This window comes from Bos javanicus, chromosome 18, assembly GCF_032452875.1.
Source record: "Bos javanicus breed banteng chromosome 18, ARS-OSU_banteng_1.0, whole genome shotgun sequence".
Taxonomy (NCBI): Eukaryota; Metazoa; Chordata; class Mammalia; order Artiodactyla; family Bovidae; genus Bos; species Bos javanicus.
The window spans coordinates 64,846,611-64,869,815 of record NC_083885.1 but is presented as its reverse complement, the minus strand read 5'-3'; the positions used below and the strand labels follow the sequence as shown (position 1 = coordinate 64,869,815).

Sequence of the window (23,205 nt, the reverse complement as noted above, 5' to 3'; positions counted from 1 at the left end):
TGGGGGCAAGAGGAGAAGGGGACGACAGAGGATGGGATGGCTGGATGGCATCGCTGACTCGATGGACGTGAGTCTCAGTAAACTCTGGGAGTTGGTGATGGACAGGGAGGCCTGGGGTGCTGTGGTTCATGGGGTCGCAAGGTTCATGGGGTCGCAAAGAGTCGGACACGACTGAGCGACTGATCTGATCTGATCTGATGGCTTCCCAGGCAGCGCTAGTGCCGACGCAGGAGTCGTAAGAGACTTGGGTTTGATCTCTGGATGGGACGATCCCCCGGAGGAGGGCACAGCTACCCACTCCACAATTCTTGCCTGGAGGATCCCATGGACAGAGGAGCCTGGCGGGCTACAGTCCATGGGGTTGCAAAGAGTCGGACACCACTGAAGCAACTTAGCACATACATATTACACACCCGTAACTTATTAATATTGTACAACTATACTTCAATTAAAAAAAAATGAAAATAAGGGACTTCCCTGGTGGTTCAGTGGTTAGGACTCCATGTTTCCACTGCAGGGGGGCACAGGTTGGATCCTGGGTTGGGGAACTAAGATCCCACAAGCCACCTGGGTCAGCAAAAAAAAAAGAAAGAAAGAAAGAAAGAAAAGTAGCTATTTATTATTTTTTAAATTAATATGTATATTTTATTGAAGCATAGTTGACTTACACAGCAGGGTGCTTCAGTTATATACACACACATATATTATTTTGTTATTATAAGACAATGACTATCATTCCCTGTGGTATACAGTAAACCTTTGTTGCTTGTTGTGTATCTATGTTTTTAAAATTAGAAATCTAGCTTTCTATTCATACTAAGTCAAACAAGTGAAATCAAAATGTCTTAAATTTTTTAGCTAGGCAAACATGCCTACATTTCCTAAGATAGATATATTTTACTTACTATTTATATATATGTGTATGAAAGCCTTTCTACTACACTTGATAAAAGCTTGAGAAAGACCATCAAATAAAAAGAAAAAGTAGGTATTATTAGAAAGAGAAAAGAAGATGTCCTCAGAAATTGAAACTACTAAGGCCAACCAGTCCATCCTAAAGGAAATCAGTCCTGAACGTTCATTGGAAGGACTGATGCTGAAGCTGAAACTCCAATACATTGGCCACCTGATGTGAAGAGCTGACTCTTTTGAGAAGACCCTGATGCTGGGAAAGATTGAAGGCGGGAGGAGAAGGGGACCACAGAGAATGAGATGGCTGGATGGTATCCCCGACTCGACGGACATGAGTTTGAGTCAACTCTGGGAGTTGGTGATGGACAGGGAGGCCTGGCGTGCTGCAGTCCATGGGGTCGCAAAGAGTCAGACACGACTGAGCGCCTGAACCGAACTGAACTGCACTGAACTGAGGGCAAAGGGCCTGTACTGCTCGCCCCAGGCTTCTCCTGCCTGGATTCTGCCCTCCTGGTGAAGCGACCTTCTTGCGGGTGACATGGCCCGTTTCCTGCCTTGCTTCCCCGTGAGAGGGAAGACTGTGGTTTGGAAGATGTCAGAGCAGTTGGAGGAAACAGAGAGACCCCGCCTTCTCTGATGAGGCAGAAAGTCCAGAAAGACGCCCTCTCAGGACCTTTTCTTGTTCTGTTCTGGGTCTCAGGCTGGGTTCTGAGAAAGGCGGCTGTCCTTCCTGCACCCATTTGGCAAGTTTCTGCGTGTGCACACCGGCTTAGTTGAGTCCTAGTCTTTGGACCCCGGGGACTGTAGCCCGCCAGACTCCTCTGTCCATGGGATTTCCCAGGCAAGAAGACTGGAGTGGGTGGCCATTTCCTCCAGGGGATCTTCCCCACCCAGGGATCGAACCCAAGTCTCCTGCATTGGCAGGCGGGTCCTTTACCCCTGAGCCATCTGGCAAGTTTATGGACCACTGCAAATCAGGCTGAACTGACTCAGAGACAACCGTGCCTTTGAAAACTCTCACGGGTGAGAGGCATGAAGGTGGATTCCTGGAGGGGTCTGCAGGTGGCTGACCTGACGGCTCTGCTTGTACACAATAGAGCCTGCACCGTCAGATCCGAAAGAAACCTTTGATTGCAGCACCTGGGCTTGCCTGATGGCTTAGTGGTCAAGAATCCGTCCGCCAATGCGAAAGACATGGGTTCGATCCCTTTTGCCGGAAGATCTCCCATGAGGAGGAGCAACTAAGCTCCACACCTCCCTCCCTCCAACTAAGCACCACACCTACTGAGCCTGTGCTCGAGCGCCCGGGAGCCGCAACTACTGGAGTCCTCGAGCCCTAGAGCCCCAACTCCACGAGACGAGAAGCCTCCACAATGAGAAGCTTGCTCACAGCTAGAGAGCAGCCCCCGCTCCCTGCAAGTAGAGAAAAAGCCCGTGCAGCGAGGAAGACCCAGCACAGCCACAAATAGATAAATAAATAAAATTATTATTTTTAATTATTAAAAAAAAGAAAGAAAACTTTGATTACTGTACCTGTAAGTTGCTTCCACTCGTTTGATGCGAAAAATAAGCCGATAGTGAGATGTCTTGTCCTTGATCCTTTTTTTGCACTCTCGTAGTTATTTGTGCCATACTAAGTCTCCTCTGTTGTATCTGACTCTCCGTGCACGTGAGGCTCCTTTGTTCAGGGGGTTATTCAGGCAAGAATGTTGGAGTGGGTTGCCTCGCCCTCCTCCAGGGGATCTTCTGACCCAGGGGTCAAAAATGCATCTCCTGCGAGACCTGCATTGTAGGCAGATTCTTTACCGCTGAGTGACCTGGAAAGCCCCCAGAGTTATTTACTGGAAGGCAAAGGATTACTAGTAGAACCTCAGGATCAAGGAGATGTAAATTGTGAGAGGTCAAGGGAATTCTATGGGTTTATGCCACCCAGCGGGTCGGCCCCTGTCCCGACAGGGTCCCTCCTGGGACCAGCGAAGGCTTTCTGAAGGGTCCAGGCAGTGCTCCCTGTACAGGAGGACTGGGCAACTCCGGACGTCCTGTTTTTCATGACTTTTTTCTGTTTTCCCTCAGCTCTTCCTTCCCGAGACCGCCATGGCTCAAAAGGAACAGGAAATGAAAAATATCCAGGTGAGTTTTTTTTTAATCCAAATCGTCATCTCAAACAAGCGAACATGTCATCTGTATTCCCATTCCTCAGAATTAACCTCCACTAACCTCTCTGGCAGTTTCTCCTTCCCTCCTCCATCCCCTCTCCCTCCTGCCATCTTCGATAGGCTCCACAGTTATCTGGGGCAGCATCCTGTTGTCACACCCTGAATTCCCTCGGGTCTCACCAACTTCCCTTAATTGCTGTTGACTGTGACATCCTTTGCTTACTGATCTGGGAGACGATATCTTATTTCTCACATGTCAAAAGGAGGGGTGCCCTTTCCCCCTAGTAGCTCAGTTGGTAAAGAATCCGCCTGCAATGCTGGAGACCTCGGTTCGATTCCTGGGTCGGGAAGATCCCCTGGAGAAGGGATAGACTACCCACTCCAGTATTCTTGGGCTTCCCTGGAGGCTCAGCTGGTAAAGAATCCTCCTGCAATGCGGGAGACCTGGGTTCGATCCTTGGGTTGGGAAGATGCCCTGCAGAAGGGAAAGGCTACCCACTCCAGTATTCTGGCCTGGAGAATTCCATGGACTATACAGTCCATGGGGTCACAAAGAATCAGACACGACGGAGCAACTTTCACTTTCACTTCTCACCATTTCCCCAAACCAAGGAAAGCTTGTCACAATCCAATTTCCACGCCTTGTGAAAAACAGATTGGAAGGCATCAGTTTAGAAGCAGCGAAAGAGTAAGGATGTTGTTGTTTAGTCATCAAGTCATGTCCAATCCGTGGGACCCCATGGACTAGAGCATGCCAGACTTCCTGTTCTTCACTGTCTCCCGGAATTTGCTCAAACTCATATTCATTGACTCAGTTATGTCATGCAACCGTCTCATCCTCCGTCGTCCCCTTTTCCTCCTAGAGTTAGGATGCTAGTGCCTTGTTCTAAATAAAGGAACGGGTTTATTTGAGTCAGTTCCAGTGAGGTGGGTGAGCCTAGAACCTGTTATACAGAGTGAAGTGAGTCAGAAAGAGAAGAACAAATTTTGTATATAAACGCACATACATGGAATCCAGAAAGAAGTACTGATGAACCTATTTGCAGAGCAGAAATAGAGACGCAAGCATAGAGGAGAGACTTGTGGACACAGCAGGGAGAGGAGAGGGTGGGATGGACTGAGAGAGTAGCATTGAAATATATACCGATTTTACCATACGTAAAACAGATAGCTAGTGGGAATTTGCTCTGTGCTCTGTGACAACCTAGAGAGGTGGGAAGGGGGGGTTCTAGAGGGAGGGGACACCTGTGGCTGTATACCCATCACTGGTATTTGTTGACATTTGGCAGAAACTGACAAGATTTTAAAGCAATTGTCCTCCAATTAAAAAAAATTAAAAATGGTTAAAAAAAAAAAAAAGATCATAGGTACTTCTCTGGTAGCCCAGTGGTTAAGACTCTGAGCTTCCACTGCAGAGGGCACAGGTTCGACCTCTTATTGGTGAACTAACATCCTCTATGCCTTGTGGCACAGCCAAGAAAACTGCAAAGAGCTTAGCATGTAATAAATCATAATTATCTTAAAAAAAAAAAGATATTGTGGATCAGTGAACAGTGGGGAAAATGGAGACCACCAAATAGATCTGAGAGAGGTCTAGAAAGTAAAATCGATGGCACTGGATAGGGTTTGTAGAAACATCACCCTGAGGCTACAGCTCATCGGCAAGATATTTCAGGTACAATTAATTTTCTCCCAGACTCAGCAGTCATAGAGAGGCTTCCCAGATGGCTCTGTGGTAAAGAGCTCATCTATTAATATAGGAGCCATGGGTTCAATCCCTGGGTTCGGAAGATCCTGGGGAGAAAGAAATGGCAACCCACTCTAGCATTTTCTTTTTTAGTCTATTTTTTTATTGAGGGATAATTGCTTCACAACACTCCAGCATTCTCGCCTCGGAAACCCTATGGACAAACGAGCCTGGCAGGCTACAGTCCACGGGGTCGCGAAGAGTCGGACACAACTTAGTCACTGAGCACACATAACCCTCAGTGAATAGCGTACACAATTCCATCTTGGCTCAGTGGAAACTCATTCCTGTTCACCAGGCCTCTGGATCTGGGGGTATTTTTCTGCAGGTCAGGAGCTTGTTACAGGGAGGCGTGACCTTTGAGGATGTTGCCGTGGACTTCACACAGGAGGAGTGGCAGCGGCTGAGTCCTGAGCAGAGGGACCTGTACAGGGATGTGACCTTGGAGAACTACAGGAACCTGGTCTCCATGGGTGAGCGTGGCTCCTTGGGGAGCGTCACTCAAAACCTGAAGCCTGAACCTTGTGGCACTCCCCCCGAGTGGCTTACCAGTTTTGGCTGTTAGATGCTATTTGCTTTGGATATGTTCGTGGCAGGACAGAGATTAGGGCATGTGAGGTGCACGTGGGCTAAAGTTAAGGAGCCTCCGTCTCAGGTTGTATAAGTACCGTGAGGGTGAGGGCCTCTTTCAGTTTTGTGGGCGGGGGCCTCTCGCTCCACCCCAGTTCTGGCCCTGATTTTTGGGAAAACATCATCCTCTGAAAAAAAAGCATTTGAAAACTGTATTTGGATTGACAGCCCCCAGGCATTCCTAGCTGTATCTTCTCCACCTGTTCCCTCCACCAAAGGGGAACACACAACACCCACACTCACACCAACACACACACACACACATTCCAACACGTTTGAACACCCTCAGACACACAGCACTAACACACACTCACAGAAACACACACACAAGCACACAAACACTCCAACACAGATGAACACCCTCACACACGGTACTCACACAAACACACATACACACACACAAACACTCCAACACATAGGAACACCCTCAGACACACGGTACTCACACAAACACACTCGTGGAAACACACAAACACATGTCCCCACAAAAACTCACTCAACTTCAAACTGTATTTTCCGTGAACAGGAGGAGAGGACTCCACCAAACCGGAAGTGATCTTGAGGTTGGAAAACGGTGAGGAGCCGTGGATGGTGGGAACGCAAGAGCTGAGGAGCTGCAGTCCAGCAGGTACATGACCAGGAGAGGGAGGGCTCAAGTCACGTGGATGGAAGTCATCCTTTTTATTTCGGCCGCAGTGCGCCCCTTGTAGGATCTTAGTTCCCCGATCAGGGATTGAACCCGTTCTCTCTGCACCGATTCCTAACCACAGGATGGCCAGGGAATTCCCCCCACCCCACCTGACCTCTTAGAAAACTCACTAAGTCCTTTAGCCTGAGTGGACCAAAATCACATGGAAGTACTGACTTTTTTGTAATGAGAGAATCTCCAGGTATTTCTCTCCACACAGCCATGTTCCTTAATTTTCACCTGAATTTTCCTTTTCGAGTAAACTGCTTCTCCCCTCTGTGGGCTCTCCTCTGCTCCCTGTGCACTCAACTGTGAAGCCCCCTGCACTCAAGTGTTTTCTTTAACACAAGGGCCTTCTCTTATAAGGGCATGATCACAGTACAGGGGTTGACATTGGGTACTCAGCACTGAAAGTAATGCTAGTATTTGTCTATAAACATCATTGAAATTTCACGAATTTTCCCAATAATGTGCTTCATAGCAAAAGAATTGAAAAAGTTGGATCCAAAATTCAGCTGCTTAACTTACATGGGAAAAGAATCTAGATAAGAAATCTGTATATATATACAGATGGACTTCCCTGGTGACTCAGACAGTAAAGAATCTGCCTGCAGTGCAGAAGACCCAGGTTTGATCCCTGGGTTGGGAAGACCTGCTTGACACGGAAATGGCTACCCACTCCAGTGTTCTTGCCTGGAGAAGAGGAGCCTGGCGGGCTATAGTCCATGGGGTTGCAAAGAGTTGAACACAATTGAACAAATAACACTTTAACTTTCATATGTACAGATTGTATATAAATACACACATATGTGTGTATCTACTTTTGTATATATATTCAGATATATTTTGAATATGTTCAGAATATATTTCAGACATATTCAGAATCTGAAAAAGAATCACTTTGGTGTACACCTGAAACTAACACAGCACTGAAAATCAACTGTACTTCAATTAAAAAAATTAATCAATAAAAGCAAACCGCAAAAAGAACAAGACACAGGGCTTCCCTGGTGGTCCAGTGGTTAAGACTTTGACTTCCAATATAGGGCACGCAGTTTTATACCTGGTCAGGGAACTAAGATCCCACATGTTGCGGGCCATTGAAGCCCACGTGCCACCACTGGAAAAGCCCATGCCCTGCAGCAAAGACCAAGTGCAGCTCAAAATATGAGAGAGAACATGATACAATTACATGCACACAGCAATTCATAAATATTAGATTATCTCAGTTTATTTTAAAGCTCCCTGGTAGCTCAGCTGGTAAAGAATCTGCCAGCAATGCAGGAGACCCTGGTTTGATCCCTGGTGGGGAAGATGCCCTGGAGAAGGGCATGGGAACCCACTCCAGTATTCTTGCCTGGAGAATCCCCGTAGACAGAGGAGCCTGGTGGGCTACAGTCCATGGGGTCGCAAAGAGTGAGACATGGCTGAGTAGCTAAGCACACACATGTTTATTTAGGAAAAAACTAACCAGAATGCACACATAGCAGGTAACTGAGTATAAATCTGTCCTGGATCTTAAGCTCTATTTATCTGAAACTAAAGATCGGTGGCTACACAACAGGTTACCTTCAGTAAGCGGTCGGCAGGTGTTCAGTTGTGGTCAGTTGTCATAGGAAGTCCCGTTTTTGATCACTCTTGATCAGTATCACCTGAGGTTATATCTACTCCTTTAGTGTTCCTCCGTGAAGTTTCAATTAAGTTAGTTTCCCACAGACTTTACACCTGAAACCAGAATGATCTCTTCAATAGAGAATTTACAGTACCTCATTTCACTCATGTGAGTGGGGAGATTCACACAGAGCATTTCTCTGTATTCTTTAAAAAAAAATTATATTCATTTATTTATTTTCGGCTGTGCTGGGTCTTCGTAGCTGCACGGGCTTTTCCTGTAGTTGCAGCCAGCAGGGGCTGCTCCCTAGTCGCGGAGCTTGGGCTTCTCGTTGCGGTGGCTTTCCTTGTTGCGGGGCTTGGGCTCTAGAGCAGGTGGGTTTCAGTAGCTGTGCACACCACGGGTTTAGTTGCCCTGTTGCAAGTGGTATCTTCCTGCACCAGGAATCAAACACGAGTTCCCTGCATTGGCAGGAGGATTCTTATCCACTGTTCCACCAGGAAGTCCGTTTCTTTGTATTCTGTTTTAGGAAAAGACTGGGCCATTGAAGAGCAGAGTTGGAGATTCCAGGACATAGAGCAGAACCTCAAGACAGAAGCTGTATCCGCCAACCAGGAAACACTGACTGAGCACAAAGATCCTGAACGTGACAACCCTACAGAAAAGCTCCTACCGAGCACAGACAGTGTTCCTTCGAGGGTCAGACTCCTTGAAGGTGACTCATGTGGGAAACATTCGAAACATAGTTTAGATAAGAAAAGCTATGCAAAAAATAATACGTATAATATATACAAAAGAAGAATTGGCAATGATCCATCTAAACTGAAAGAAAACCAATTTTTGTGGAATGCCCATCAAAAGTCACTCAGTTCAAAATCATACCTTCAGAGTCCCCTAAGGACACAAGCCATTGAGGAATCCTTTGGACATAATACACATAGACAGGCATTCAGCAAGAAGAGTAGGACTGATGAACATCAGAACACTGATACAGGAGAAAAATCCTATGAATGTGATGAATGTGGAAAAGTCTACAAGCAAAAGCCCAGCCTTGTCCAACACCAGAAAACTCACATTGAAGAGAAACCCTTTGAGTGTCAAACATGTGGGAAAGGCTTTTCCTGGAAATCCTCCTGCATTAATCATAAGAAAATTCACAATGAAGAGAGAGCCTATGAATGTGATAAATGTGGGAAGTCATTTAAACAGGGCTCAACCCTCCTTCAACATAAAAAAATTCACACTGGACAAAAACCCTACAGCTGTAACGACTGTGCAAAAGCATTCATCTACAAGTCAGATCTTGTCAAACATCAGAGAACACACACAGGAGAGAAGCCTTATAAATGCAAGGTATGTGGAAAGGCTTTTGCCCAGAAATCCAATGCCATTGACCATGAGAAAATCCACTCTAAGGAGAGAGCCTACGCCTGTGAGCTATGTGGCAATACCTTCATCCAGCAGAAAAATCTCATTCAACACAGAAAAATCCATACTGGAGAAAAATGCTATGAATGTGACAGATGTGGGAAAGCTTTCTTCCAGAAGTCCAATCTTCACAGCCATCAGAGAATTCATAGCGAAGAGAAGACCTACCAATGTCAGGAATGCGGAAAATTCTTTAGCTGGAAGTTAGGCCTCCGCCTGCATCAGAAAATCCATACTGGATAGAAACCTCATGAGTGTTCTGAATGTGGAAAAGTCTTCCTTGACACGTTGTATCTTATCAAACACCAGAGAAGAATTCACAACAGATACACACTTCCTGCAGGTTAAAAAAGGGGAACGCTCCCCTTAGAAGCTGGCCTAGAATAGTCCTCCAGGAGTTCCCACTGAATGATTGGTAAGAACACTCTTGTCGGAGGGCAGCCTGGGGGTGCTGTGTATCCTTTGAAGATTGATTTTGTTTATTGTTCAGCAAATATTAAGTACCCTTTGTATACCAGGGATACTTTTAAACATTGACAAGGTAGCAATAAACTAAATTGACAAAAATGCTCATGGAGTTTTTTCCTAGTGAATACAATCTGTGGTATCCATTTTTAAATTTTACTTATTTATTATTATTAATACATCTATTTATTCTTTTTTTTTAAGATTTTTTAAAAGATGTATTTACTTATTTTTGGCTGTGGTGGTCTTCGCTGCTGCACTTGGGCTTTCTCCAGCTGCAGGGAGCAGGGGCTGCTGATTGCAGTAACTTCTCTGGTTTCAGAGCACAGGCTGCAGGTGTGCAGGCTCAGTATTGTGGTGCACAGGCTTAGTTGCTCTAAGGCGTGTAGGATCTTCCCAGACCTGGGATCAAGCCAGTGTCCCTTGCATCGCAAGGTGGATTCTTAACCACTGGACCACCAGGGAAGCCCTAAAGATTTTTCAGTGTGGACCGTTTTTTAAAATCTTTATTGAATTTGTTGTAATATTGTTTCTATTTTATGTTTTGTTTTTTTGGCCAATAGGCATGGGGGAATCTTAGCTCCCCAACTGGGGGTCGAACCCACACACCGTGCATTGGAAGGTGAAGTCTTTTTAAAATTTAATCTAATTTTAAATTTTATTTATTTCAGCTGCCCTATGGGGCACGTGGGATCTTAGTTCCCCCACCAGGGATTGAACTCATGCCCCCTATATTGGGAGTGTGAAGTCTTAATCACTGGCCTTCCAGGGATGTCCATGTATTTTTTAAATATAAATACTATCGCTAATTGGGGACAATAAACATAAAATGGAACGACATAGTTGCATCACTAAAATGCCCTGGATGGACTATATTAGTAGTAGTATTTATTTGTATTAGTATATACTAGTATTTATTTATTTGGGGCTTTTTATTTGGGAACATGATCTGTTAAGTCAATACATTTAGCAACCCAGGAGAAATATACTGAAAGTACCTGGTAAGTCTTCAAAGTTGGGAAAGAAAGAGGGACAAATAGATGTTTCACACCATAAAAATCTCTGCCCTCCTCCCCACTTCACTTTGTTTTCCAAGAGAACAGGGAGATAATTCATCTCTCTTGTGAGCAGGACTGACTCCACCCACCGTGATCACCTAGCTTCCTGTGCCGACTGCAGATTGGTTCTCGCTGAGGGCATTTGCCGTCTGCCTCTGCAGAGACTGAATTCTGTGCTCGAACAGAGTTCAGGGTGGACAGACAGGCACTTGGTGTGCCAGAGAAACTGATGGCACTGGTCTTTAGATAGTTGGATATTTTCAGGAACGGATTTCATGATCCCAGTCCTTGCATCTCCTTTATCTAGAAAATCACTAAATCCCTTCATGGTGACATCAGCTCCTCATGAGTAGCAGAAAATTTTGTAAAGTAAGTGCTTGATTGCGTTAAACTCCCTCTTCACCAAAATCTCACATATTGACCTTCCCCCACTGCCTCTTTGGAGCAGTCTCTCAGAGCTATCTGAGGTGCTGTCTCCTAGGCCATAGTCCTCATTTTGTCTCCAATAAAACTTAACTCATAGCTCTTACCTTGTACATCTTTTTTAGTTGATACCTGGAACCAGTCTGTCCATGAGTTTCATGTATTTTTTTTCAGCATTTATTTGGGGCTTAGTCGCAGCATCTGGGATCTAGTTCCCTGTCCAGGGGTCAGACCCGGGCCCCCTTCATTGGGAGTGTGGAGTCTGCCTCCAAACCATCAGGGAAGTCCGCGTGCATTTTTGCTGCTCACTGCCATGCAGTATCTTACTCCAAGTCTCACACGTGTCTGCTTAGCAAAAGCAAGGGAGCCTGGAAAATAACATTTTTAGCTAACCAGACTTTGCAACGCAGGAAGGTAAGCTAGAAGAGGATTAAAACGGGTGTTAGTTAGATTCACTCTGCCGTGGACAGTCCACCCATGGAGAGGGAGGTCTTCAGAAAGTTGAATTCCACACGATAGCAGAAACATCTTCCTGCTTCACATAATACAACCATCCCTCATTTAAATGGGAACATACTCACCCTCTCTCCCTTGGGGAAGTAAGTCTTCTGAGTCATTCCTTTCCTCCCTAAACGATTCCAGGTTCTAGTTTGTAACCTGGAAAGTGAAAGAAAGTGAAAGTGAAGTCGCTCAGTCGTGTCCGACTCTTTGTGACCCCATGGACTGTAGCCTGCACCAGGCTCCTCCATGCATGGGATTGTCCAGGCAAGAGTACTGGAGTGGGTTGCCATTTCCTCCTCCAGGGGATCTTCCTGACCCAGGGATCGAACCCAGGTCTCCTGCACTGCAGGCAGGTGCTTTACCCTCTGAGCCACCAGGGAAGCTCTTGTAACCTGGAAATTAGCATTTAAACACTGACAGAACACAATAGATGTCACAGTAGGGGGAAGAGATAAGAATAGGTGAAATCTTTTCACTTTCATTTTTGGATTAGACAGTAAATTGAGTGAGAAAATATTATATTATGGATGGTGACTGGAGTGCTCTTGGAGCAGGAGCTGGCCCCAGGCTAGGCATTTACAACTGGCCTCCTGCTCACACCTCCTGGGGCCTTGCATTCATCAGCAGCCCCCTGTTTATATTTCCTGAAGCAAGAGACCAGCGGGCTCCGGGACTACGTATTCACGACCGGACTCCTGTCTCTGTTTCGAGGTCTACACCTTGGTATAAAAACCAGCAATGGGAATAGGGTAAATCACCAGACATTGGGCATTTTTATGTCAGGGGACAGACTTGGACTAAACACTGTAAAAAGATTGAGAGATCACTCACCTCCCGTCCTTGGGGCCAGGGAGACAATGTTGTTCAGTTGCTGAGTTGTATCTGACTCTTTGCAACCCCATGGGCTGCAGCACACCAGGCTCCCCTGTCCTTCCTGAGTTTGCTCAAATTCATGTCCATTGAGTTGGTGATGCTATCTAACCATCTCATCCTCTGCCACCCCTTCTCCTTGTGCCTTCAATCTTTCCCAGCATGAGGGTTTTTTTGAATGAGTTGGCTCATCAAGTGGCCAAAGTATTGGAGCTTCAGCTTCAGCATCAGCCCTTCCAATGATTTTCTTTAGGACTGAGTGCTTTGATCTCCTTGTTGTCCAAGGGTCTCTCAAGAGTCTTCTCCAGCACCACACATGTGCAAAAGCCTTCATGGGGTCAAAAAATCAGAGGATATTGCCAGGCCGTAATGAGCCTTTGGGCACCTGGGACGAAGAACCAACTCTGGAAAAGACCCTGATGCTGGGAAAGATTGAGGGCAGGAGGAGAAGGGGACAACAGAGGATGAAGTGGTTGGATGGCATCACCAACTCAATGGACATGGGTTTGAGCAAACTCTGGGAGATGGTGATGGAGAGGGAGGCCTGGCATGCTGCAGCCCATGAGGTTGCAAAGACTCAGGACTTAGTGATTGAACACACACAATATTGAATAATGGGTCTTGCTTCTCCAAGAAGCCTTCACTTTGAGATCCATCTCAGCTGAAGGGTGCATGTGCACCCCAGGGTAGGGTCCTGGGGTAGGTCAAGTGTGGAAAAAGAGTCAGATCATTGGGTAAAGGTAAACAAAGACCCAGAAGACCTGTCCTATATAAACGACCTAACTGCCTCATACCGCACTCCTCCTCTCTAGAACACCACATCCTTTCTCTCTGGGTGTGCATCTCTGCCTTGGTTCTGCCTTAGCTACACAAAATGTTTCTCTGTGTACTCTCCCACCTGTTGCTGTGCTATGTCTCTAATAATAAACTTTGTACCTGCATTTACAGTTCTTGCCTTGGGGACCTCCCTGGTGGTCCAGCTTCCGCAGCAGGGGGTACAAGTTCGATCCCTGGTTGGGGAACTAATATCCCACCTGCCATGAGGTGTCCCCTCAAAAAAAAAAAAAAAACCCCTACAAATAACAAACGCTGAAAAGAGTGTGGAGAAAAGGAAACCCTCCTACACTGTTTGTGGGAGTGTAAATTGGTACAGCCACTATAGAAAAGAGTACGGAGATTCCTGAGGAAATTAAACATAGAGCTGCTATATGATCCAGCAATCCCACTCCTGGGCATATAGTCAGACAAAACTATAATTTGAAAAGATACATGCACCCCTATGTTCACAACAGCACTACTGACAACAGCCAAGACATGGAAGCAAACTAGATGTCCGTCACCAGATACATGGATCAAGATGTGGTTCATATATACTATGGAATATTCAGTTCAGTCGCTCCGTCGTGTCCGACTCTTTGTGACCCCAGCAAAGAGTGGACTGCAGCACGCCAGGCTTCCCTGTCCATCGCCAACTCCCGGAGTTTGCTCAGCCATAAAAAAAAGTGAAATAATGCCATTTGCAGAGATCCAGATAGACCTAGAGATTATCATACAAAGTGAAATGAGTTAGAGAAAGAAAATATCATGTATCACTTACTTGTGTAATCTACAATATGACACAAACAAACATATCTGTGAAACAAAACCAGACTCACAGACACAGAGAACAGACTTGTGGTTGCCCTGGGGGATGAGGGGTGGGAGAGGGGTAGACTGGGAGTTTCAGATTAGCAGATGCAAACGGTTCTATATAGGATGGATAAACCACAAGCTCCTACTGCGGAGCACAGGGAACTATGTTTAATACCCTGGGATAAACCATAATGGAGAAGAATATGAAAAAGACTGCATGTGTGTATGACTGAATCACTTCACTTGAGCAGAAATGAACCCAACATTGTATGTCAACAAATAAATAAAAGATGATTGCTTACCACGACTTTCTTTTTCGGATATTGAGCTTTCTTTAGGCTTGACAGTGCCCTGAGGGAGAAGAAAAGAAATGCGAAAGAAGGCAAAGATAACTGGAGGCAAAGGAACGGAGGATGTGGATGTGGAGGGAAGATCTGGGAGGGAAGCTAGGAGACCTTGTGAAGTCATGGGTGAGGACATGAGAGAGGAAATTACATTATGTATAAAGGGGTTAAATGAAAAGCAAGCATCCGGGGAATCGTCGGATGTTGCAGATCTCTGTATCCACGAAGCCCAGTAGTTTTCTTTAAACTCACTGCCGTCAAGGTTGGTTTACGTAAATCAGCATGTGTGACTCCACCTTTGGCTTCACGAGTCAGTGGGGCTATCGTGGTGTGAAGGAGACTTTGACCTTGGAATTGATGGCCTTCCTTCTCATGGCATCTGTAAATGCAATGGGTTTTAGAGTTACTTGTTTTATTTTTTCATTTTAATTCATCTGTACTTGTTATGACTTTGAAAGCAGAATATGACTTGAGCCCTACATTTCCATTCACAAAACTTGGCTGTTACTTTTTTTTTTTTTTTTTTGGCTGTTACTTTTTAAAGGGCTTTACAACATGCTGAAAGGTTGTTGCTGAACGAAAAGACGCCAGGATTCTTGGCCTCCAGAGGAAAAGAATTCAATCTGGGGCCAGAGATGAGGCTTGATCATTCAGAACTTTTGTGTAATAAAGTTTTATTAAAGTATAAAGGAGATAGAGAAAGCTTCTGACATAGGCCTCAGAAGGGGGCAGAAAGAGTACCCCCCTGCTAGTCTTCAGCTGGATGTTATATAGTCACTAGCAGTGAGGAATGTCTTAAAACTCAGAATGGCACCAGGCCCCCCCATCCATAAGATGCATTTTGGGATAATCTTGGCACCAGATGATTCATCCTGGGCCATAAAATGGTTGTCTTGAATCTTGTAGAAGGGCAGATTACCATACAAATAGCTTCGTTTACATAGATTAGGGGAACAGTATCTGAGGATAACATACTGGTTTGTCAAGTGGGTTCTGAGCCATTAGGCTAACCGACTTGAAGACAGAGTCTGGGGTAAATGCATGGTACATTAACATAGCTTAAGACAAATATTTCCATAAGAAAAATGCATTGGTTAACTCAAGGTTTGAGAATAGTTAACTTCAGGTGAAACCAGGTGTCATTATGGCAACCCAGTATTTTAAGAGAAACCTCCTTTTAAATTTGTATAGAGAAGAAAAAAATATCTCTAGTTTGTTTCCTCCTGCCGCTTAAGAGAGAGAAAAATGTCTGACATTTGCAGCCTATTTCCTCTGTTTGGAGACCCCTGGCCTTCCTACCTGTTACCCTCTCAGTTTTAAGCCTGAGTAGGCTTATAGAGTTATTGCTTTTATTGCTTTCCCTGCCCTTCAGTGATGCCCAAGAAGGTCAAACACACATGTGAGAAGTAGAGAGAGCAAAGTAGGTGAAGTAACACATGGACAAGCACATTATTTTGGACTTTATGCGTAAACAAATTTATATTTCATAGTTACATATGTAGGATTGGAAGAGAACACAAAAATACTAATAGTGGAATTATTGACATGTTTCTGTTTCTTGTTTTAAAATTCCTTTATTTTTAATTCTTTTTTAAATTAAAAAAATGTGTTTCTTTTTTATACAGTACTTTCTGTCTTTCCCCCTTAAATGCTAAAAATAATACTTTTAAAAACCTTGTGCATAGTTCTGTTTGCTTCCTCCCACCTCCTCTTTCCTGCATCTAACTGTGTAAACTTGTCCTATATTTTATACATCACCAGGATTTTTTTTTCCTTTTTTTTTTTTTGTTTTAGTTCCCCAACTAGGGATTGAACCTGGGCCCCTGCAGTTAAAGCCCTAGGTCCTAACCACTGGAACCCCAGGGAATTTCCCACCAGGATTAGTTCTTTTTTTCCTCACCAGGACGTTATCTCTTTGTACTCACAAAATCCTCTCAACTTTCACACCCTTACTCCTATGACCTACTGACACTCAGTACTGTAAGACTGTTTAAGCCTTGGCTACTAGGTTATGTTATGCATGTATGAATATTTATAGTCTTATTCATATTAATAACTTCAGCAACATTTTAAGATGCTTTTGAATTTTCAAAATCAACCTCATAAAATTTTTTAATATACTCAATTTCCCATTATTTCCCTGCAATTCCTGGAAGAATGTAAAAATACAGTTGATCGTATTGTAAAATAGCAAATTTTACCCGTAATCAGTCACAAAACTTTGTGAAGCCCAGTCAATGATACATGTATTGGTTGGGCTTTTATTTTAACACATTTACAACGGAAAGGTATGCATGCATGTGAGGAACTTGAAAACACACAATTAAAATCCTTTACATAAAACAAAACAAAAAATCCTTTACATAAAACAAAGAACTCATATAGACACTAGTGAAACATATGGAGATACTCTTCATAGGAAATCAGCAGCTCTTGTATTTCCTGGAACACCAGATCTCTGTCAATTACTGAGTCGCGCCCCCAGTTTCTGAATCAGTTGGTCTGAAACGGGATCCAGGATGGTTCATTTCTAACCAGCCTCCTGCTCCTGCTGCTGCTGCAGGACCAACATTTTGAAAACCACCCCATTAACACAAAAAGCGACTTTCCAATCTTACAGGCTAGGACGACCCATCTCAATTTGAGCTTCGGGGTCTGCTGCAGAGTTAGCATGCTTATTTCCCATGAGAAGTTTCTGTTTGAACTTCACCCTCAAGCTCCTTGTCTTCTCATCTCTGGGTAAAGTTCAGAATCTTCCTTCCACGGAGGAAGAGGGACTGGGTGAAGCAGGCAAGCAGATTTGTGCGAGAGTCATCTCTTTCTTTCCTTTTTTTTTTTTTTTAAGTTAAACCTCTTTCTTTTTAAAATTTTTGTTTATTTTTACTTTTCGGTTGCTCTGGGTCTTCGTTGTGGTGAGCAGGCTTTCTCTCGTTGCGGTGAGCAGGGGCTCCTCTCCAGCTGCAGGGAGCAGCCTTCTCATTGCGGTGGCTTCTCTAGCCGTGGAGCATGGCCACTAGACGCTTGAGCATCAGCAGTTGCAGCTCCCAGGCTCTAGAACATAGGCTCAGTAGTTGTGGCGCACGGGCGTAGCTGCTTTGCAGCATGAGGGATCTTCTGGACTAGGAATCAAACTTGTGTCCCCTGCACTGGCAGGCAGATTCTTATCCACTGAGCCACCAGTGAAGTCCAGAGTCATCTTATGCCTCTTGAGGGATCTCCCTTATCTGCACTCTAAGTGATAATTCCTTGCCTTTCTCAACAGCGCCTGAAAGATCTCATCGTGCACATAAAAGAAGATATACCCAGTGTGAAGCCTAGCCTCCTGCATCACGGACTCTTGCATTTCTGATACGAGTAGGTCATGGTACATGAACCAGGCCTGCTTCTGAAAGTCGTAAACATCGCTGATGTGATGGCCTGAATCTGGGGGGCTCCCGAGATGGCTGATGACACGGATGAGCTTCTTTGAAGATGACGATGGGGCAAGGATCTCAGGAACCTTCTCTCGAAGACTTCTAGCATTTTGGAGTCCCCGGGAGGTGTGTTACTGGTGTAGGAAAAGGTGACTTGGTGCTCTCACTGCAATGAGAAGATGAGTTTAAAACTTTAGGAACAGCAACTGGTTGGTTATCCTTCACTAGCAACCAAGCATCATTAAAGCTATAGCGTTTCAGATGGACGATGAGCACCCTGGGAAGCTTACTGAATTTGTGCATTGCAACAGATGTCTCGTGGGTGCATTCATTACAGCTATACTCAAGGTCTTCTGCCCTAAAGAAAAGATCAAAAGAATTCTGAATAGAGGACGGTTGTCGTTTCGTTTCTTGGGGAAGGTTGATAGAAAGATAATGACTTGGCTCTGTCTTGAGAACGACCTGTCCACAGGCTTTACAGATAATGGAGCGCTGCCATTCAAAAGTTAGCCACAACGGGACAAACAAATGTCTGGCAGGCAGCATTATCCACATACATCTGCGAAGATGAATTTCCATCCCCGGTTTCCTCTCAGTCTTCAAAGTGGTGGTTAATTTTTCCATGTCTTCTTTCAGCTGCTCTAAACAGTATCCTAAAAACTCATAAGTGTCGTACTGCACCTTGCTGGAGAAAGTCTCTGCGACGGCTGAAATAGCATTTTTTGATATTGACAAGTAGCTTTTTCTTGCCCTCCAGGTCACAAATATCTTTTAAAGCAAGTAGCTGGGTCAGGCACGTGATAAAAGCAACAAAGGGAATTTCCTCCTACGATATGCCCTTCGTGAGTAAGTCATCAGCAAATGAGGGAATCACAAACAGTGACTGCAAAACTGCATTCATGTAACACATGTTCCCCAGGTTGGGGAACCCTTGCCAGAATTCTGGGTGAGTGTCAAGGTCATCCCATCGTAGGTCGTCATGGCTATAAATTTGTTCTGATGGAAACTCCAAACCTGTTTTGCAAGAGAGAGCCTGGATTGAGACAACAGTCTGAGCTAGATTGGCATTTTCAGTAGAGATGGTCTTGCATGTAGATCCACAGGTTGAATTTCTGTTTTTCTTGACCTTCTGAATGCAACAGTTCATCCTTGTTACTTTCTGCATACTCAAAGGAATCGGTCTTCAATTTCCGTTTAGTTCAGCGTCACTTTCTTTCAGAGACCCTTCATTCATCTCTCGACCAGGTGATAGCATTTCTTCCCGCTTTGTTCCTTGATTTTCTAAGAGTCCTGTTCTGGCAAGAGCTGGTGACTTGAACAAGAGTTTCATTTGCTTTTTCTGTATTAAAGGGTGCATCGCAGGGCGTGTCACGGACTTGGTGAGATGGAGTTTCCTTCTGTGTGTTCCTCCCACCAAAAACACCCCAATCACGATTGTGTTTCATGGGTGGCTGGGATTTGTTTTGACAGACTGAGTCCAGAAAGGCCTTCAACTGTTCAGGTCCCTGTAGGATAATTTGTTAATGAGCAAGCAGCTGTTGTTTTGCAGAGTTAAAGGCAGACAGCTTTGTCTCTTTCCACAGTGTGTAAGGACCACATTTGTAATATTGTTGCTGAGCTGAAAAACCCGGATAAATCCTTCAGAGTTGAAGATGACTGCCAGGCTAATTTCCTTCTCTCCTTCCACTGTTTCCACGAGAGCTTCTCTCTCTTGCTCCAAATGCAAACAAAGCCGTGTATCTTTAGAGGATTCATCCTCTTCTTTGCAAGGAAAACTTATGTAACCTGAAGAAAAAAAGGACACACACACACTTTAATCTAGAATGTATTCTCAGTAGTGGAAAACCCTATGTAATAAAATTCATTCTGTGTTCTTCTTAGGCTTAGCTAAAAGACACTTTGGGGGGACTACTTACATGCTAAAGCTATGGCAGTTCTTGGGCTTCCCTGATGGCTCAGTGGTAAAGAACCTGCCTGCAGTGCAGGAGCTGAAGGAGACGTGGGTTCGAGCCCTGGGTCGGGAATATCCCCTGGAGGGCATGGCAACCCACTCCAGTATTCTTGCCTGGGAAATCCCAAGGACAGAGGAGCCATAACAAGTTGGACGTGACCGAGCGAGTTAGCATGGAAGCCTGGCAGTTCTCCAAAAGACATAGATTCAGAATTCAATTTTGGATTTTCCTGGTGGTGCAGTGGATAAGAATCCACTTATCGGACACAGGTTCAATCCCCCATCTTGGAAGATCTCACGTGCTGTGGAGCAACTGAGTCCATGCTCTAGAAGCCACCACAATGAGAAGCCCGTACACTGCAATGAAGACCCAGCACAGGCAAAAGTAAACAAATAAAAACTTTTAAAAGAAAAAAGAACGTTAAAAAAAATATAAGCTCTTTTGGGGGGCTATTAGGAGGGGCGGGTGATGAAGGATGGCTTAAAAGCTGGATAACTAATGTCATGCTGCTGAATTTAGGTAAGCCAAGGGGGATTTCTATATCTGGTTCTGAGTTTTCTTTCCTGTGGCATTTAATTTTATTTATCATATCATGATCACGCAGAATGAAGTCAACTAACCAATTAAACCTGAGTTTTATAGCCAGGGAGAAGAGGAGGCTTAGGATCGGGCCTCTAAACATGTCCTTAGAGCAGTTATTTGCAGATCTATACAACTTCCCATTTGTAAGAGGCAGTTCTGTACTTTTACTGGAACAAAAATCTAGCCTCTTCATTCAATGACTTCACAGTCCTGTCCCTGGCTTTTCTCTTTTACATGCCAACGTTTTCTTCTTACCTTAATGCTGTCTTTGTTCTAAGCACCACTGATTATTGGGCAAATCGGTTTACCAGCATTCTCCCATCTGGGTTTTTTACTATTCTTCATGTGAAGTGGAGGAGGACCGTATGGTTCTTGCCTCCCATGTCCTCAGCCTGCCTTTAGGCTGTGGAAAAATTTTAGCCAAAGAATAAGTTTAATCAGAGAAGTGAGAAAATGCAGAAGCAAAGGAAAACAGTCAAAGGAGATCAAATAGTAATAGTTTAGTCAATAAGTAGAGTCAAGGACCTTTAGTTCCTTCTCAAGGACGATAGATAATATTCTGAGCTATATCCTATGAGCTGTCTTGTAGATACTGAAACCCCCACCAGATGATGACCAAACTGTAGCCATGACATAAGCTGCCACAATTCTGAGAACTGGTCTCAAAGAGATGGGAACAAACCCTGGAACTGAAGATGAATTGTACCTAAAGCAATGAAGACAACGCTGGTCAGACCACTGATGACCAACTTCAAGGTGACTGTCCGAGCTGACTGTGCTGTTCCTGCATAGTCCGACTGTTTCTGCTGTTTCTCCCTCTGTCTATAACTGCTCTTGGCCCCTGATTGTCAGCTGGGGGGGAGGGGAGGGCAGAGGGAGTTCAACCCCCCCACCAGTTGCCAGCATCTAAAATAAAACAAATTTTCCTTTCCATCAACCTGGCCTCTTTAGTGGCCTTTGAGTTTTGAGCAGCCAGAACCCACTTTCAGTTACAGATACAGTGATATATTTAACCAGTTCAGTTCAGTTCAGTTCAGTCGCTCAGTCGTGTCCGACTCTGTGACTCCATGAACTGCAGCACACCAGGCCTCCCTGTCCATCACCAACTCCCAGAGTTCACTCAAACTCACATCCATTGAGTCGGTGATGCCATCCAGCCATCTCATCCTCTGTCGTCCCCTTCTCCTCCTGCCCCCAATCCCTCCCAGCATCAGAGTCTTTTCCAATGAGTCAACTCTTCCCATCAGGTGGCCAAAGTACTGGAGTTTCAGCTTTAGCATCAGTCCTTCCAATGAACACCCAGGACTGATCTCCTTTAGAATGGACTGGTTGGATCTCCTTGCAGTCCAAGGGACTCTCAAGAGTCTTCTCCAACACCACAGTTCAAAAGCATCAATTCTTCGGCACTCAGCCTTCTTCACAGTTCAACTCTCACATCCATACATGACCACTGGAAAAACCATAGCCTTGACTAGATGGACTTTTGTTGGCAAAGTAATGTCTCTGCTTTTGAATATGCTATCTAGGTTGGTCATAACTTTCCTTCCAAGGAGTAAGTGTCTTAATTTCATGGCTGCAATCACCATCTGCAGTGATTTTGGAGCCCCCAAAAATAAAGTCTGCCACTGTTTCCACTGTTTCCCCATCTATTTCCCATGAAGTACTACCTGATATTTCACTGTGTCAAGGGTTGGTCAATCCTAAAACAATTATCATTACCCTGAAACTGGGGATAAATCAGCTTTAATTGTAATAGGAGGGCTGGATTGCAGAAGGGTTGTTACAAGGAAAATTGGAACAATTTTATTAGGAAGAATGGCTTCCCTGATAGCTCAGTTGGTAAAGAATCCACCTACAATGCAGGAGACCCCGGTTCAATTCCTGGGTGGGAAAGATCCCCTGGAGAAGGGATAGGCTACCCACTCCAGTGTTCTTGGGGTTCTCTTGTGGCTCAGCTGGTACAGAATCTGCCTGCAATGTGGGAGACTTGGGTTCAATCCCTGGGTTGGGAAGATGCCCCAGAGAAGGGAAAGGCTACCCACTCCAGTATTCTGGCCTGGAGAATTCCATGGACTGTATAGTCCTTGGGGTCACAAAGAGTCGATGTGACTGAGTGATAAATGCCACCTTAGGAAGAATTGGTTGGGAGAAGAATAAATGCTGGGTATGTAACCACCCATGTCAAATATACACAGAGGAGGGGAATGGGGAAGGTGATGAGCTGGTGTATCAGATAATTAGCAAAATTCAGAGAGAGAGACAAAGGGACAAAAGGGAGAGAGCCATACATGTCAAAACAGAAACACAGAAGGCTTCCCTGGTGGTTCAGTGCTAAAGAATCCACCTGGCAATACAGGGACCCCAGTTCAATCCCTGGTCGGGGAAGATTCCATGTACTGCGGTGCAGCGATGTCCGTGTGTCACAACTACTGAGCCCGAGCTCTAGGCCTGTGTGTTGCAACTGCTGAGCCCACGTGCCCAGAGCTGGGCTCCGCACCAAGAGAGGCACCTCGGTGAGAAGCCGCTGCACTGCAGTGGAGAGTAGCCCCGCTCGCTGCAACTAGAGAAAGCCCAGGCAGCGACTAAGACCCAGCACAGGCCAAATAAATAAATTAAAATGTATATACAGAGGAAAGGAATGGAATAAGATGGTCAACTTTTGTAGCAGATAATTATCAAAATTCAGAGAGAGAGAGAAAAAAAAGAAAGAGACATGAAGAGACACACATCTCAAAACAGAAACAGAGAGTTTTCAGAAACTTAAAAAAAAAAAAAAAAACTCTCTTAATTTC

At 44.8% G+C, this 23,205-nt stretch overlaps 2 protein-coding genes across 2 annotated transcripts; one reads left to right on the top strand and one right to left on the bottom strand.

Moving 5' to 3' along the window:
• Positions 1-1,944: 1,944 nt before the first annotated feature.
• ZIM3 (zinc finger imprinted 3) lies at positions 1,945-9,465 on the top strand. Its single transcript, XM_061385874.1, has 6 exons — positions 1,945-1,998; positions 2,986-3,042; positions 5,144-5,288; positions 5,972-6,019; positions 8,275-8,444; positions 8,634-9,465. Exons 1-6 carry the CDS (start codon positions 1,945-1,947, stop codon positions 9,414-9,416), a joined length of 1,257 nt encoding a protein of 418 aa, XP_061241858.1. The 3' UTR covers positions 9,417-9,465.
• A 6,011-nt stretch (positions 9,466-15,476) lies between these two features.
• USP29 (ubiquitin specific peptidase 29) lies at positions 15,477-19,634 on the bottom strand. The gene is given in 8 exon segments (XM_061385873.1): positions 15,477-17,929; positions 17,985-18,384; positions 18,386-18,473; positions 18,476-18,596; positions 18,598-19,057; positions 19,122-19,380; positions 19,383-19,589; positions 19,592-19,634. Coding segments are annotated over 8 exon segments (1,821 nt in total). The 3' UTR covers positions 15,477-17,686.
• Positions 19,635-23,205: the final 3,571 nt, after the last annotated feature.